Source organism: Silene latifolia, chromosome 1 (assembly GCF_048544455.1).
Source record: "Silene latifolia isolate original U9 population chromosome 1, ASM4854445v1, whole genome shotgun sequence".
Lineage (NCBI taxonomy): Eukaryota > Viridiplantae > Streptophyta > Magnoliopsida > Caryophyllales > Caryophyllaceae > Silene > Silene latifolia.
In genome coordinates, this window is record NC_133526.1 from 26,189,753 (window position 1) to 26,204,245 (window position 14,493).

Genomic DNA, 14,493 nt, shown 5'->3' on the forward strand with positions numbered 1-14,493 from the left:
CCATCAGGCCCAGGAGACTTGTCCTTAGGAATACTAAAGAGGCAAGTCTTAATTTCCTCCTTAGTCACAGGCATACTGAGTATAAGAGCATGAGCATTAGTGAAACACTTCCCCCTTCTTACTACAGTCAAATTCACAGCCTCTGTAGCATGTTTTTCGCCCAGTAGCTCCTGATAATAAGTAAGAAAAGCATTTTGAATAGTTTCCCCTTCACTACAGAGCATCCCTTCTTTATCCTCAATTTGCAATATCTTATTCAGCATCACTCTTTTCTTAATAATGTGGTGGAAATAAGTAGTATTCAGGTCCCCTTCGAAGGACCATTGTACTTTAGCCTTCTGCATAAAAAAACTATCTCGCTACAATCAATTCCCTCAACTCATGAGCTGTATCATATTCCTGCTGCATAAGCTCAGTGTTACCAGGATTGTCTATCGGATTCTTCTGGATTCTATCCAGCAAGGCACTAGCTATACTAGTGTTATTTTCTATGTCAGAGAAACATTCTTTGTTAATGTTCTTTAGGACAGGTTTCAAAGCCTTCAACTTCTTCACCACCTGAAACATTTTAGTCCCCTTATACCCATGTTTCCAGCTCTTACTCACTAGCTCCTTGAAATGTTCTGTTGTGTTGGAGTTAGTGTCCTCCACAATAGTGCGTTAACATAATAAATCTCATTAATGGAATATCATCAGATATTTAATTATTTGATCCTCGTCAGTTGATTAACGTAAATCGATAACGGTTGGCTGACTAGAGTTTGACGTTATTGTCGTGAGACGGCGGTGATCAACTGACCCCTTTCGGTCACACCTAAAGGAACGAACCCCAATTGATAACTAATTAATTGTATGAGATACAATTTGTTTAGTCCCTTGATTTATAGACAAAGAGGTTAGTCGATTATTTTTAGAGAGATTTCGAGTTGCGAACTCGACGAGCGGCAGTTATTATTTAATTTTTGGATAATTAAATAATAAGTTTTGGGAAACAGGTTTTAGTTGATTAACTGTTAATTTACTAAAATTGTACTAATTGATTAATGTGATTAATATTAGTACGTAAATAATATGTGTAGTGGTACACGTATATTTACGGAGTGAATTAGACGAATTAATTATGGAAGTATTTAAACATGATACGATGTTTAAATTAAAAATTACACGGATTTGTGCGACAAATATAAGAACCAACATGCACCCGTAAATGGTCAAGTGGACCGTGTAAAATAAGAGTAGTGGATGATTATTCACATAATCATTTCACCTTATTTTGTATACTACCATAATTTATCTTATGTAAGAGTTTGCATGTGATGTAAGATAAAAACATAAGACAAATTTTCTCCACTCCCTCACTCCACCTTCCACCCGCCACTTCCCTTCCCTATATACTCCATCTATTGTTCACATTTCACTCTACCTCATTTCTTTACTCCACCTACATGCATGTGAACATTTTATTCATCTCACTAAAATAATAATCCTTACTACTAAGCTTGTTAGTAAGAACACAAATTATATTACTAAGACTAGTTAGTAATACTACTAATAATAATCAAGGGTAAAATATTAACAAGTTCTAGTTCATACTTGTTATTATTTTTGGGTTAGTTCTTGGGTGCAACAAGAAGGAGATCTTCCATTTTGAAGATTTGCAAGGAGGATATTCCATTGGTATAAGCTCAAGAACAAGCTAGTAAGGTGAACTAGTTTGTGCCCTTTTTACCACAAATTCAATGTAAGGAAATTGTTCTTTCCTTTTATGCTTTCATATTAGCATGCATGTTACATAGATCACCTATGGGCCAAGGGATTACTTTGAGCAAGTCACAGTCTCCCTCTACCCCTGAGGAAATTGAAAACATGAAGACCGTCCCTTATGCTTCCGCTGTTGGGTCTATCATGTATGCTATGATTTGCACTCGTCCCGACGTTGCGTATGCTTTGAGCATGACAAGTCGGTATCAAGCCAAGCCTGGTGAGAGTCATTGGATAGCCGTAAAGAACATCCTTAATTACTTGAGAAGGAGTAAGGATTCGTTCTTAGTGTTTGGAGGAGAAACTGAGTTGCGTGTAAGAGGTTACACGGACGCAAGTTTCCAAACCGATCGGGATGACATGAAATCCCAATCCGGCTACGTGTTTATGCTAAATGGAGAAGCTGTTTGCTAAAAGAGCTTCAAGCAAAGTGTTACTGCGGATTCTACAACAGAGGCTGAGTACCTTGCAGCGTCTGAGGCTGCGAAGGAAACTGTTTGGATTAGGTAATTCATGGAGGGGCTAGGAGTAGTCCATTCCGCCAAAGATCCTATCACTCTATATTGTGATAACAGTGGAGCTATTTTTCAAGCCAAATAGCCTAAGTCTAGTAACAAATCTAGACACATTGAAAGGAAATACCATGTAATTAAAGATTATGTGGAAAGGAAGGAAATTGACATTTGTAAGGTTGGGACAGATGATAATATTGTTGATCCTTTAACCAAGCCTTTATCAAAGGCTAAGCATGATGGTCATGTCGTCGCTATGGAATTGAGACGAGTACCTGATTTTCTTTAGATTATGGATATATAATAATTGGATAGTGTATCTTTTATTATATATATGATAATCGGATTCATTGTTTTCGCATTCATTTCTTTTATGAATTTTTTATTTAATGTGACTAAATTTTAATACCTTGTTTATCTGAATAAGTTGTGGAGACAATGTTGAACACTATTCAAGTGAATAAGATGAACATTGTATTTTGTCCCTAGTCACTTAATGAGGTGACGTCTCGGAGTGACTAGATTGTAAGTCGATTGATGGTTGTTCAACACCATAAGGTCATATGTGATGATTGGTCGATTACATAGGCAGAGTATGTGACACTTTCCTGGACAGTGACCCTTTAGAGAGTCCCTAAGTTCTATTATAGACGCCTGGTTGTGGCGGGGATCTCTAAGATGTTCTAATGAGTCAATTCTTTTGACTGGAGACTATTATCTGAGCAGGTGCAGTTTTCGAGTGACTTTGGTTTTTGTCCTAGGTCGTGCCGTGAAAGGAGGCCAAAAGGGCATTTACAAGGTCATGGTGAGCTGTATTGTCACTACTACAGATACAGGCTATAACAACGGCTAAAAACCGTTTTTATATATAATAGCGGACGTTGTCAAAGCGTCCGTTGTAAAAGGTTTTAACAACGGTTGGTTTTCTTAAGCAACCCGTTGTTAATAGTATTAACAACGGTTTTAAGTTTCAAAACCCGTTGTGGAAAGTGTGACTCAATTTTGGTGGGAAAGTTATAACAACGGTTACTTTACAAAGAACCGTTGTTATAACTAAAGACAATGGGTTGTTTCTACATAACCGTTGTTGTTTGTTTTTACAAAATAAAAAAAAAATTAAATTAAATATTACTAGATGCATGCATAATTACGGGGCCCGTTATAATTCAGATGCATGAATTATTACTGTCATCCCTGCATATGAATGGACAATATATGGAATGAGAAGGGTTTACATAAGATTTGAAGCAGGGAGATATGATGATTATGGCACAACTTCCTAAACATGCATATATTATATTATTAAAAAAACAACTCAAAGGACACATTATTTAGTATAAATACACACATTATCTCAACCACCATTCCATTATCACACTATCTTCAAACCCTAACTTCTAAAACAATCTCCAAACCCTAATTAATCTTTCAAACAACTCCAAAGTTCATCAACAAAATGAACGATTACATCCTTAAAACTCTTACTATGACCGAGAACAACAACAGCTTCATCCGCCGGTTGCTCCACATCGAGGACAGTTTTAGGAGCTATCTTGTGGATGCTCAAGCCGCACTTAAGGACGCCAAAAGAAATGGCTTGACAGAGCAGCAGTTGTTGCAGCTATATGACGATATAACAACTGCTGAACGAAACCTCCAAATAGCTAAGGAGGAGAGGAGGGATATCATAGAAGAGAATAAGACTCTCTATGAAAATATAAGAATTGCATTTTTAGAAATGTAATTATTTTTTTAATATATATATATATTAATGAATTATTAATTAAGTTTATCATGCATTCCTCTCTATCATCTTGCTTCTTCTTTGTTTTATTTTATTTAATTTGTTTTACGAGCTAATTAAGCGAATAATAATTAACATAATAATGATCGATAAAAACCCATCATACATGAAAATGAAATAATTAAAAAAAGAAAATAATGACGATGAAAGACGATGAAACCAACAGTAACGGCGAGATTTACCTGATAATTAGAGAAAGTAAGAGACGATGAAACCAACAGTGACGGCGAGATGATAAAGCAACGATGAGAAAGAGAGAAAGAGACGATGAGAAAGTGTGTTTGCTGTGTTTGTGTTTGTGTTTGTCTGTGTTTGTGTTTGTGTTTGTGTTTGTGTTAGGTTATGTATGTGTTTTGTGGCTGTAGCTGATCTGTGTTTGTGTGGTTTATAGTATGGAAAGTATTGACAACGGTTGTTAAACAACAACCGTTGTTAAATAAGTTTTAACAACGGTTGTAAAACAACAACCGTTGTTAAATAAGTTTTAACAACGGGTTTAAAAATACCAGTTGTGATTACTTTTCACTAACTTTGCGCCAATTTTGCGCCAAATTATTAACAACGGTTGTGCAAATTTGACCCGTTGTTAAAACTTATAACAACGGTTATATAACCATACCCGTTGTAATTAAGTTTAGTAAAAATCGCGCCATACATTCTACGTCTATTGTGATTTTCGTGCATAAACGTTGTTAAAGGGGCGTTGTAGTTGCCTGGATTTGTAGTAGTGTGTGCAATAGGATAGATAGGACATACAGAAATTGTCCACCCACGTTGGGTAACTATATCTCAAGGCCACTCGAGGAGTTAATGACTACAAATGCGTGGCCACGCTCGGAATTAATCTGTGAGAGATTTTTCCGGTCAGGTAGTCACACTCCCGATCGAGAAAACCACTCGCGATGTGTTCATGTGCAAGTGCGACCTGAAAGACACCTTGCATTGAGTGGGAGATTAAAACGGACAAGAGAATTGGTACCGCACACCTTGTGTCGGACAAGTGGGAGATTGTTGGAGTTAGTGTCCTCCACAATAGTGCGTTAACATAATAAATATCATTAATGGAATATCATCAGATATTTAATTATTTGATCCTCGTCAGTTGATTAACGTAAATCGATAACGGTTGGCTGACTAGAGTTTGACGTTATTGTCGTGAGACGGCAGTGATCAACTGACCCCTTTCGGTCACACCTAAAGGAACGAACCCCAATTGATAACTAATTAATTGTATGAGATACAATTTGTTTAGTCCCTTGATTTATAGACTAAGAGGTTAGTCGATTATTTTTAGAGAGATTTCGAGTTGCGAACTCGAGGAGCGGTAGTTATAATTAAATAATAAGTTTTGGGAAACGGGTTTTAGTTAATTAATTGTTAATTTACTAAAATTGTATTAATTGATTAATGTGATTAATATTAGTACGCAAATAATATGTGTAGTGGTACACGTATATTTACGGAGTGAATTGGACGAATTAATTATGGAAGTATTTAAACATGATACGATGATTAAATTAAAAATTACACGGATTTGTGCGACAAATATAAGAACCAACATGGACCCGTAAATGGTCAAGTGGACCGTGTAAAATAAGAGTAGTGGATGATTATTCACATAATCATTTCCCCTTATTTTGTATACTACCATAATTTATCTTATGTAAGAGTTTGCATGTGATGTAAGATAAAAACATAAGACAAATTTTCTCCACTCCTTCACTCCACCTTCCACCCGCCACTTCCCTTCCCTATATACTCCATCTATTGTTCACATTTCACTCTACCTCATTTCTTTACTCTACCTACATGCATGTGAACATTTTATTCATCTCTCTAAAATAATAATCCTTACTACTAAGCTTGTTAGTAAGAACACAAATTATATTACTAAGACTAGTTAGTAATACTACTAATAATAATCAAGGGTAAAATATTAACAAGTTCTAGTTCATACTTGTTATTATTTTTTGGTTAGTTCTTGGGTGCAACAAGAAGGAGATCTTCTATTTTGAAGATTTACAAGGAGGATCTTCCATTGGTATAAGCTCAAGAACAAGCTAGTAAGGTGAACTAGTTTGTGCCCTTTTTACCACAAATTCAATGTAAGGAAATTGTTCTTTCCTTTTATGCTTTCATATTAGCATGCATGTTACATAGATCGCCTAAATGATAATTTATGAGATAAATTAATTTTATTAGAGAGTCTAATATGGATCTATGATCTTTCATGTTGTGCCCCACATATTAAAGTATTTAAAACTCTTTCTTCCTCCAAAATTTGCCTGTTTATCCATCAAAGTACAAGGACAATGACCAAAATTCCTTCAGGGTGGAAATGTGCCACATAATCAGCAAACATCATAAACCATTCCTGATTACCCATCATCCTATCCAGTCTACTATAAACCCTTTCATTAGGCTCCTGCTTATTAGACCAAGTGAACAAGGCTCCTGTTGCAGGCACATCCTCCATACAACAGATAGAAACACAATCTTGGAATTGTTGCATTTCAGCATCAATAGTATTGCCACCTAGTCTTTCAAGTGGAGAGAGGACAGTATTGAAATCCCCAGCCCATAACCAAGGCATCTCACAATCCATTGCCTTGCATTTCAGAAAGTGTCACAGGGTTTGCCTCTCAACCAAACCATTATGAGCATAGATCATAGTAAGCAAAAAACTCTTATTATCAATAATAGATTGCACCTTCATGTGAATAAATTGTGCTCCATACTCAATAAAATTGACATCAAGACAAGTAGGCTTCCAAAACACCCAAATCCTACCTCCTTTATGCCAACTACAATTTGTGGATATACTCCATCCATCACAAAGAGTAGTATTCTTATTCAAAAGCTTAATAGGTTTTATCTTGGTCTCAAGTAGTCCAAAGAGCCCAACACCATTATTATGCATGAACCACTTCACCAACTTCTGTTTATTAGGTCATTAAGACCCCTTACATTCCAAAAACCTATACTATGCATTAGGTATAGGTGGAGGGGGGTCCTTACCACTCTGAACTACACCCCCCCCCCCCCCCCAGGGGTAGTCTTACCATTTAGAGCATCTAGGAAAGTAGGAACTCCTTACCAGTCTTTAACTCTTTGTCCCCCAGTCATACTCCCTTGTCTATTCATCCTCATTATTTGCCTAGCTGGTGTTGATTTGATTACTGCTGCCAAAGTAGAGAAAGCAGCAGGAGTGAAGATAGGTGGAGAATTAACAGCAGGCACAGGATCAACATGTGCTTTTTGTACAGGCCTCCAAACTTTCTTTTGTTGTTGTACCCCTTTTGGTCCCCCTTGTTATACAACAGAATTCTTCTTAACAGCCTTCTTTTTCCGACACTGTTGCTAATCATGACCCATACCCTTGCACAAGGCACAAGTCACAGGGTGCCATTCATACTCAACTCTAATATTAACCACTCTGCCAGCTTCATCCAGAAACTTAATCTTCTCAGGCAAGTCTTGTCCCATGTTGAGTTCCACCAAAACCCTAGCATAACTCAACCTGGTCCTATTAATAGTGAGTCCATCCTTTTGAACAAATTTGTTAACAATACCAGCAATTGATGATAAACATCCCCCCCCCCCCCCCCGAACTTTAGAGGGAGGTCATACAATCTAATCCATACAGGGACAATGTCTACCTCAGTTTTAATCAGTTCCGCATCCACATCCCATGGTTTAATCACTACTGGTTTGTTATCAAACAGATAATATCCTGATTACAATAGAGCATCTCTTTGTTTAGTCTGTTTAAACCAAACTAGGAAGACTCCATTAGGCAGGAAGGAAACCCTATCCACCCCAAATTCCTCCCAAACAGAATAAACAAAGCCTTCTATAATCTCAGTTGGAGGATTAGCCCCTAACATATAGCAGTATACAGAATTAGACCAGAATTCTACCTCAGGATGTATATCTTCCTTCGTGAATTGAAGCAACTCAGAGACATCCTCCTCCTCAGGAATTGTTTCCATTACCAGAACATTTTTCCCATTATGCCTTGTCATCCACCCGTCATCCGTCTTCTCCGGTGTATCCTCAGGTAACCTCGGGACTGGTATACCTTGAATTTCATTTATCGATTTCGTTTTCCGAGCGTCACCAGATTGAGGTCCCTTAGACGAAGACACAGTACCTTGTTCCTTTCCCTCATCAATAGATTTTTTATTTGATATTATTTTTGGTATTTTTTGTTTTTCTGATGATTGTTTAGTCGATGAAGATTCTAAAGGTGAAAAGGAATTTGCAGTAAATGTCATTACAGCCATGGTGACGGCACAGAATTTTAGGTCAAAATTTCAGAGAAAAAACCGCACTCTCTCTCTATCTCTATCATTGTTTTTTAAGTGTCTTTGCTTGGAACTTCTTTGTTATTAATTTTGTAATTAGTTAGTTCTAATTAGTTTTGTTCCATGTTTATCGCTTTCATGACCATTAATCACATGTAAATAGCATATTAATCATTTTCATCCGAGTCAAATAGTATAATCAAGCATTAAATTCACCAACGAACATTAACGACTTGCAATTCCGGCTTCACAGCCATAACTGAGCCAAGAAATAGACGCAGCAACTGCTGCGCCTCTTCCAAGGGACGCAGCTCTGCTGCGCCTGTTCCTGGTTGATTTTCGTCTCTGAATTCCCGTGTTGCCTTGACTTAATTACGTATTTAATTAACTATTATTCGTATTATCACCTTAATTTCTGTTCGTTAATTCATTTATTCCTTCTTTTCCAAATTATCCGTTTTAAAATTATTTTCGACATAAATCAATTAACCCAATGTAATTATTGTAATTTTCTTTATTATATTTCCTTGTATGCCTTCACATGTAATTGAACTTAAATCCCGACTTTGACATTAATTGTATGAAAATTAGTTGTTCACCGACTTAGTCTAATCTTCACATGCTAGGATTAAAACATTGGATGTTGCATTGCATGCATATGATCGACAATATATCGAGTATGAATAACTTCCCTAATCATTAGTAGAGGCCACTATCGAGGCGGACGGGATTAGGTGTTCGATCAAAAGAGCTTCCTAATACGTACCCTCACCCCTTACTCCAGATCTCTGTGAACATCCGTGTTCATTGGCATCCACGAGAGTCATTCTAGACATAGAATGCTAAGGGTAACGAGTTCTTGGTGTTCATGTCACTACTTTGTGTCTTGACATGGCACGAGGTATTCGAACGGTTTCCAATTTTCCACAATAAATTGGTGGCGACTCCACAAATGCAAACGCTTGTTCTCCCCCAAGCGCCCCCGTGAGCCCGTGTCCACACGCATATATAAGGAAGCATTCGCCAGAAACAAAGGACATACACAACTCAAACAACTATAACTTAACCTATATCCTTGCATCTTAGATTTTAGTCTATCTTAAATTAGATTAGATTAGCACGGTAAAACCATCCTTCTGTGGAGATAATTAGTCATTTATCCCTTAATTTGTAATTTAGCATTCACAAGTACTCTGATGAAAACTAAGTACTCTTATGAAAACTATGTTGACGTTGTGTAATTGACATTTTTCATGATATATAAGTATCTTTCAGCATTCCTGTGTTTAGATTATATGAATCATATCATTCACCCTTTGGCGTTAAATAATTTAGTGCTTCTTATTCGATCACGCATCTGCAACTGTGATTCGAACTCTTTGAATTTAGGGTAGATCACAAGCAAAGAGTGGGAGAGTAGGTACGACCTCTAGAGTACCTTAGACCTGAGCCTAAGGTATTGTGCTTGTTTTCACACAAACAAGTTTTTGTTGACCAAGTTGCGAGAATTTAATATCATTAGTCCTTCTAACATTGTAACTCTCATTAGAAAGTGGGAAATGTACTCAACTATATCAAAGTCTAGAATGAGAGAAGCAAACGATAAAGGTAAAGATCAAATCTTCACTAACACTGAAAATACATCCATATTTACATAAAGTATGTAGAGTGACTCATTGAAGAGACTCATTGAAAACTACCCATGAAACGGACTTAGACAACCCTTGTTCTAGGTTTACTCGATCCTATGATGAATTTCTTAATATACATGGAGAATTTGAGCACATGAGAAGGGTGGCAAATGACATAGATGATGTGAATAAACAATCTATAATACGTAAACTACATAAGAAATATGTACGATCGTTGAATAATGTGGGGCTGAGATTAAAGAAGTCTTAAGATATGATTTTCATGAACATTACAGGCTCTTAACTCAAGAAAATGCTAGAGTTTGTGATATTGTGAGATCAATTGCGGAACACCTTGAGGATAATCAATCAAAGGTGTTAGTAAGGGTGTTACAAGAGATGAAAATTCTCTTAACCGCTACTCAAAGGGTGTTACCAAGAGATATTACCCAAAAGGTCATAAGTCAATTAAAGCCACTGATATAGATAAACATAATAACTTGAATGACGGTTGTGTAGATTATTGGATGATTGATTCCAAGAAATGAACGCTCGTATTGCGTATTGTTTGTAATGCATCACAACATCATTCATCTCCTCTCTAATACTTTTTAACCCATAAAGAGTATAATATCTGGGCTATTATCTTACTCCCATTTTATTATAGTGGAATTATTTGGCTCTCTCGCCAGTGGTTTTTTAACTTTATTTAAAAAGGGTTTTTCACCTAAAACTCTCTGTGTCATTTTTACCATATTTATTTAATTTCTCTTTAATATTTAACTGAATCTATTCGGTTTCGCGCACTCTATACCGCTACAAATTGGCATCAAAGCCCCATTATATTCAGCGAGGATATTTCATCATCTCGATTAAACTCGACAATGATAAATTTGATGGTAAAATTAATTTGGCAATTTGGCAATTTGGCAACTCCAAATGCAAGCCGTTCTTATCGAGAATGGTTTAAAGAAAGTATTGGATGGTAAATCAAAGAAACCAGCCACTGTGACGAATGATCAATGGGAAGAACTTAATAAGAATGCGTTCTCCATGATCCAGCTCTATCTATCACGAGAGGAATTGAGGAAGATCATTAAAGAGAAGCCCCCCCCCCCCCCCCCCTCGGGGAAGGAATATGGACTAAGTAGTCGTACATAACCAAAAGCCTCGCAAATAAGCTCTGTCTAAGGAAGCTTCACTTCACACTCCGTATGTGAAAAGGTACTCCCATAAAAACTCACTCAAATGAGTTTAATTCTATTTTAGTAGATTTGGAGAACCTAGATGTCACTATTAATGATGAGGATAAAGCCGTTTTATTTATTGTCTCACAACCACCTCATTTAAGCAGTTCAAAGAAATCATGTTGTATGGAAACGAAGATACTTTAATATTTGAAGATGGCAATCTCTAGTTTCTCTTAAAAGAAAAATTTGATACAGAAATTCATTCTGAAAATTCGGGTGACGGATTGGTTATTAGAGGGAGAACTTTTGAAAAGAGTAGTAGCGGTAATAATAGGTCCCGGTGAAAGTCTAGAGCTAAAAACTAAGTTTTGTCGTTATTGCAAGAAAAAGAGCAACGAAGTCTCTGAATGCTTTAACTTGAAAAATAAGCAAGACAAAGACGATAAGGGTAAAGGTCGACAACCCGATCACCATGATGAAGCTAGTGTCGTTGAGTCCGAGTCAAATGGGGAGTTATGAATTTGTAGCTGCCGACACTCTAGAAATGAGTGGATACTTGATTCAAATAAGTGGATACCTGATTTTGGTTGAACATTTCACGTGTCACTGATAACTACGTTATTTACTTTCTTTTCATGCCCAGAAACCTTCACTCATAGCTCACTTGTACGCATTTTACGTGCATTTTCATGCCTTAATTGCTCAATTTGCTCAAAACCCAACTCTAGGGTGTTTGGTTCGGTATTCTTGTGTTTAGGTGTTTTGTAGGAATGAAATGAGCCCAATAAGCATCCAATCCACCAAGACAAGAGGAGGCTCGTGGACCGGCTTAATCGACCCAAAACCGGAAAAGAAGGAAGAAAATCACGCAAAAGGAGCTTAACCAAGACAACCCTGCGAGTTCCGAGCCACCGAGTGAGTTCAGAACAACGAAGGCAGTGACCGTGCAACTTTGACCATTCAGAGCAAGTTAGACCGTGCGACTTAAAGACAGACAAGCTTCCACCATGAAACTTTGACCGTTCAAAGCGAGTTGACAGTGCGACTTTCACGGTTGACTTGTGGACCCCATAAAACGACCTTATTTTGGGTGTTTGTAGACACATGTATAAATAATAGAAACCCTAAATCTTTATGTACCTACTTTTCATATTTTTCACAAGTTAGAAAGAGAAACACCATTTTCTTTGTAATTTGGGATCCACTTTTTGTAACACCCGCCATTTTTTTCTAATTTGATTTCGTAATCACATCCCATTTTCGATTATGATTTAACTAGTTTGACTCAGAATCTATTACCGAGCAACTTCTTTTCTACCCTTGAATTCTTGAATTCTCTTATATCTTGAATATTCCTTTGTTTCCGAGGTGTACTATTATTATTTCTAATTATTACAAACTCGTTTTATTTATTCATTTAGTTCACATTTTAGTTCTATTCTGAGCTAATTCGTTGTACTTCAGAATTTATTTCTTATTTCTAATCTCATATTTTTTTTTCAATTTGTGGGATTTATTTTTTTTATTTATAGGTTTTAATTAATTTTTTAATTAATTCCTTTCTTGGTCAATTTTTAGTCTGAATCCTAATATGCACCGACCTATAATCCCATGATCATGTTAGATCACCTTCTTCGAAAATATCTAGCTTGGAGACCAAGCTTCTGCACCGGAATCTTGTGAGGTGTTTAACATCTTTTATAATTTGGTATCTTTCATTTAGAGTCTTAATTAGACCCTCTTTTAACACTTGAACCTCACCTATTCGACCGTCTTAATACATACTAAAACCGTCTCATCAATAAGCATACTTTTTTCCGTTACATATTTAGATGTATGTTCCTTTTTTTCCGTTATTTTGGGTATGACAACATTTAATTTCGGTCGTATAGTTTCACTATTGTTTGTGCGCATGGGCTGACAATCGTGTTATTCGTGTACGTATATGGGCTGTTTCATTTGTGACTTGTGAGGAACACATGAACACAGGTTGCTTTGTTGGGCTACAAATCTACAATTTGCTCCTCATTTTGCACGCCCGTTGTTATAAGCTCGCAATTTGACGCAATTTTGTAGTAATATTTGAGTCTTACCAGTTACCAACTTACCATGCATGTGCATGATATTCATCACTATGTTCAGGGCCGTGAGGCCGTCCCTATAATTTTAGGAGCCATGTGCGAAATTTTCAATAAAGGTCCCATACCATTTTAATTAAGAGAAAAATGGGAAGAATATATCTTAAACTGTTAAGAATACTTTCTAATATTCGTTTTTTTCTAAAAGTTTATAATTATTTTGTTAATATTTCTAATTCATTGTAGTTTCCTAATTTTTTTTTTTTATGACGAGGGGTTGAATCCCTCCGGACCCATGCATTCCCGCACCACCACATGGAACATATAAGCCACCCCTTTCGGGGCCTGCAGTGACCAAGTGATCATCGTCTTAGCTGGTAGTCGAACCTGGGGCATCTCAACTCCTGCATTTCTGCAAGCTTCTAGGTTTAACCCGACTACCACTGGACTAACACTTAATTCTATGCCTAGCTAGTTTAGGTAATTCTTATTTCTAGATCTTTCTTGTAATTAGTATAAAAGCATTGTAATCCTTGTATTATTTTGCATCAATAATAATCATAACCATTGGCATATACTTGACATGGTATCAGAAATTCTCCGATCCTAAACCTTAATAACACCCGTCTTCCACCACGAAAATCATTCGTTTTTCACCATCCTCGTCCACCATGTCGAGTTCTTCGAGCACCATAGCTAATGTTCACGAGCCAAATTCGCCACTTTACCTCGTCAATCTCTCTATGGTTGACAAACTAACTCCATTGACGTTTATGCAATGGCAAGACCAAGTTTCATTGTTCCTCTTCGGATACGATCTTCTTAAATACCTCAATGGGTCCTTCCCTTGCCCAGCCAAAACCATAGCCCAATTCACTGCGTTGACAAATCCGCCATTGCACCTAACTCGGCCTTCATGACCTGGAAACGTCAAGAGTCAAGACCAGCTGATTAAGGGCGCCTTTCTCGGCACTCTTTCACCCGAAACTCATGCTCTTGTTATGCGTGCCCCAACCTCTCATAATTTATGGACCGTCCTTTCCAACACCTCTCCAAATCAACCCGAGGTCACATCCTCCAAGTCAAAGAGCGCCTTGAATCCATATAAAAAACAACCAACCAAACCGTCTCAGACTATATGCGCCAAATAAAATCGTGCACTGACAAACTCGCAGTTCTTGGAAAACCCATGGACTCAGAAGATATTATT

At 37.0% G+C, this 14,493-nt stretch overlaps 1 protein-coding gene across 1 annotated transcript; it reads right to left on the minus strand.

Annotated features, from left to right (window-relative positions):
• Positions 1–351: 351 nt before the first annotated feature.
• LOC141642473 (uncharacterized) lies at positions 352–6,682 on the minus strand. Its single transcript, XM_074451294.1, has 2 exons — positions 6,383–6,682; positions 352–558 (listed from the first exon to the last, which is right to left on the minus strand). Exons 1-2 carry the CDS (start codon positions 6,680–6,682, stop codon positions 352–354), a joined length of 507 nt encoding a protein of 168 aa, XP_074307395.1.
• Between the last annotated feature and the right edge of the window lie 7,811 nt (positions 6,683–14,493).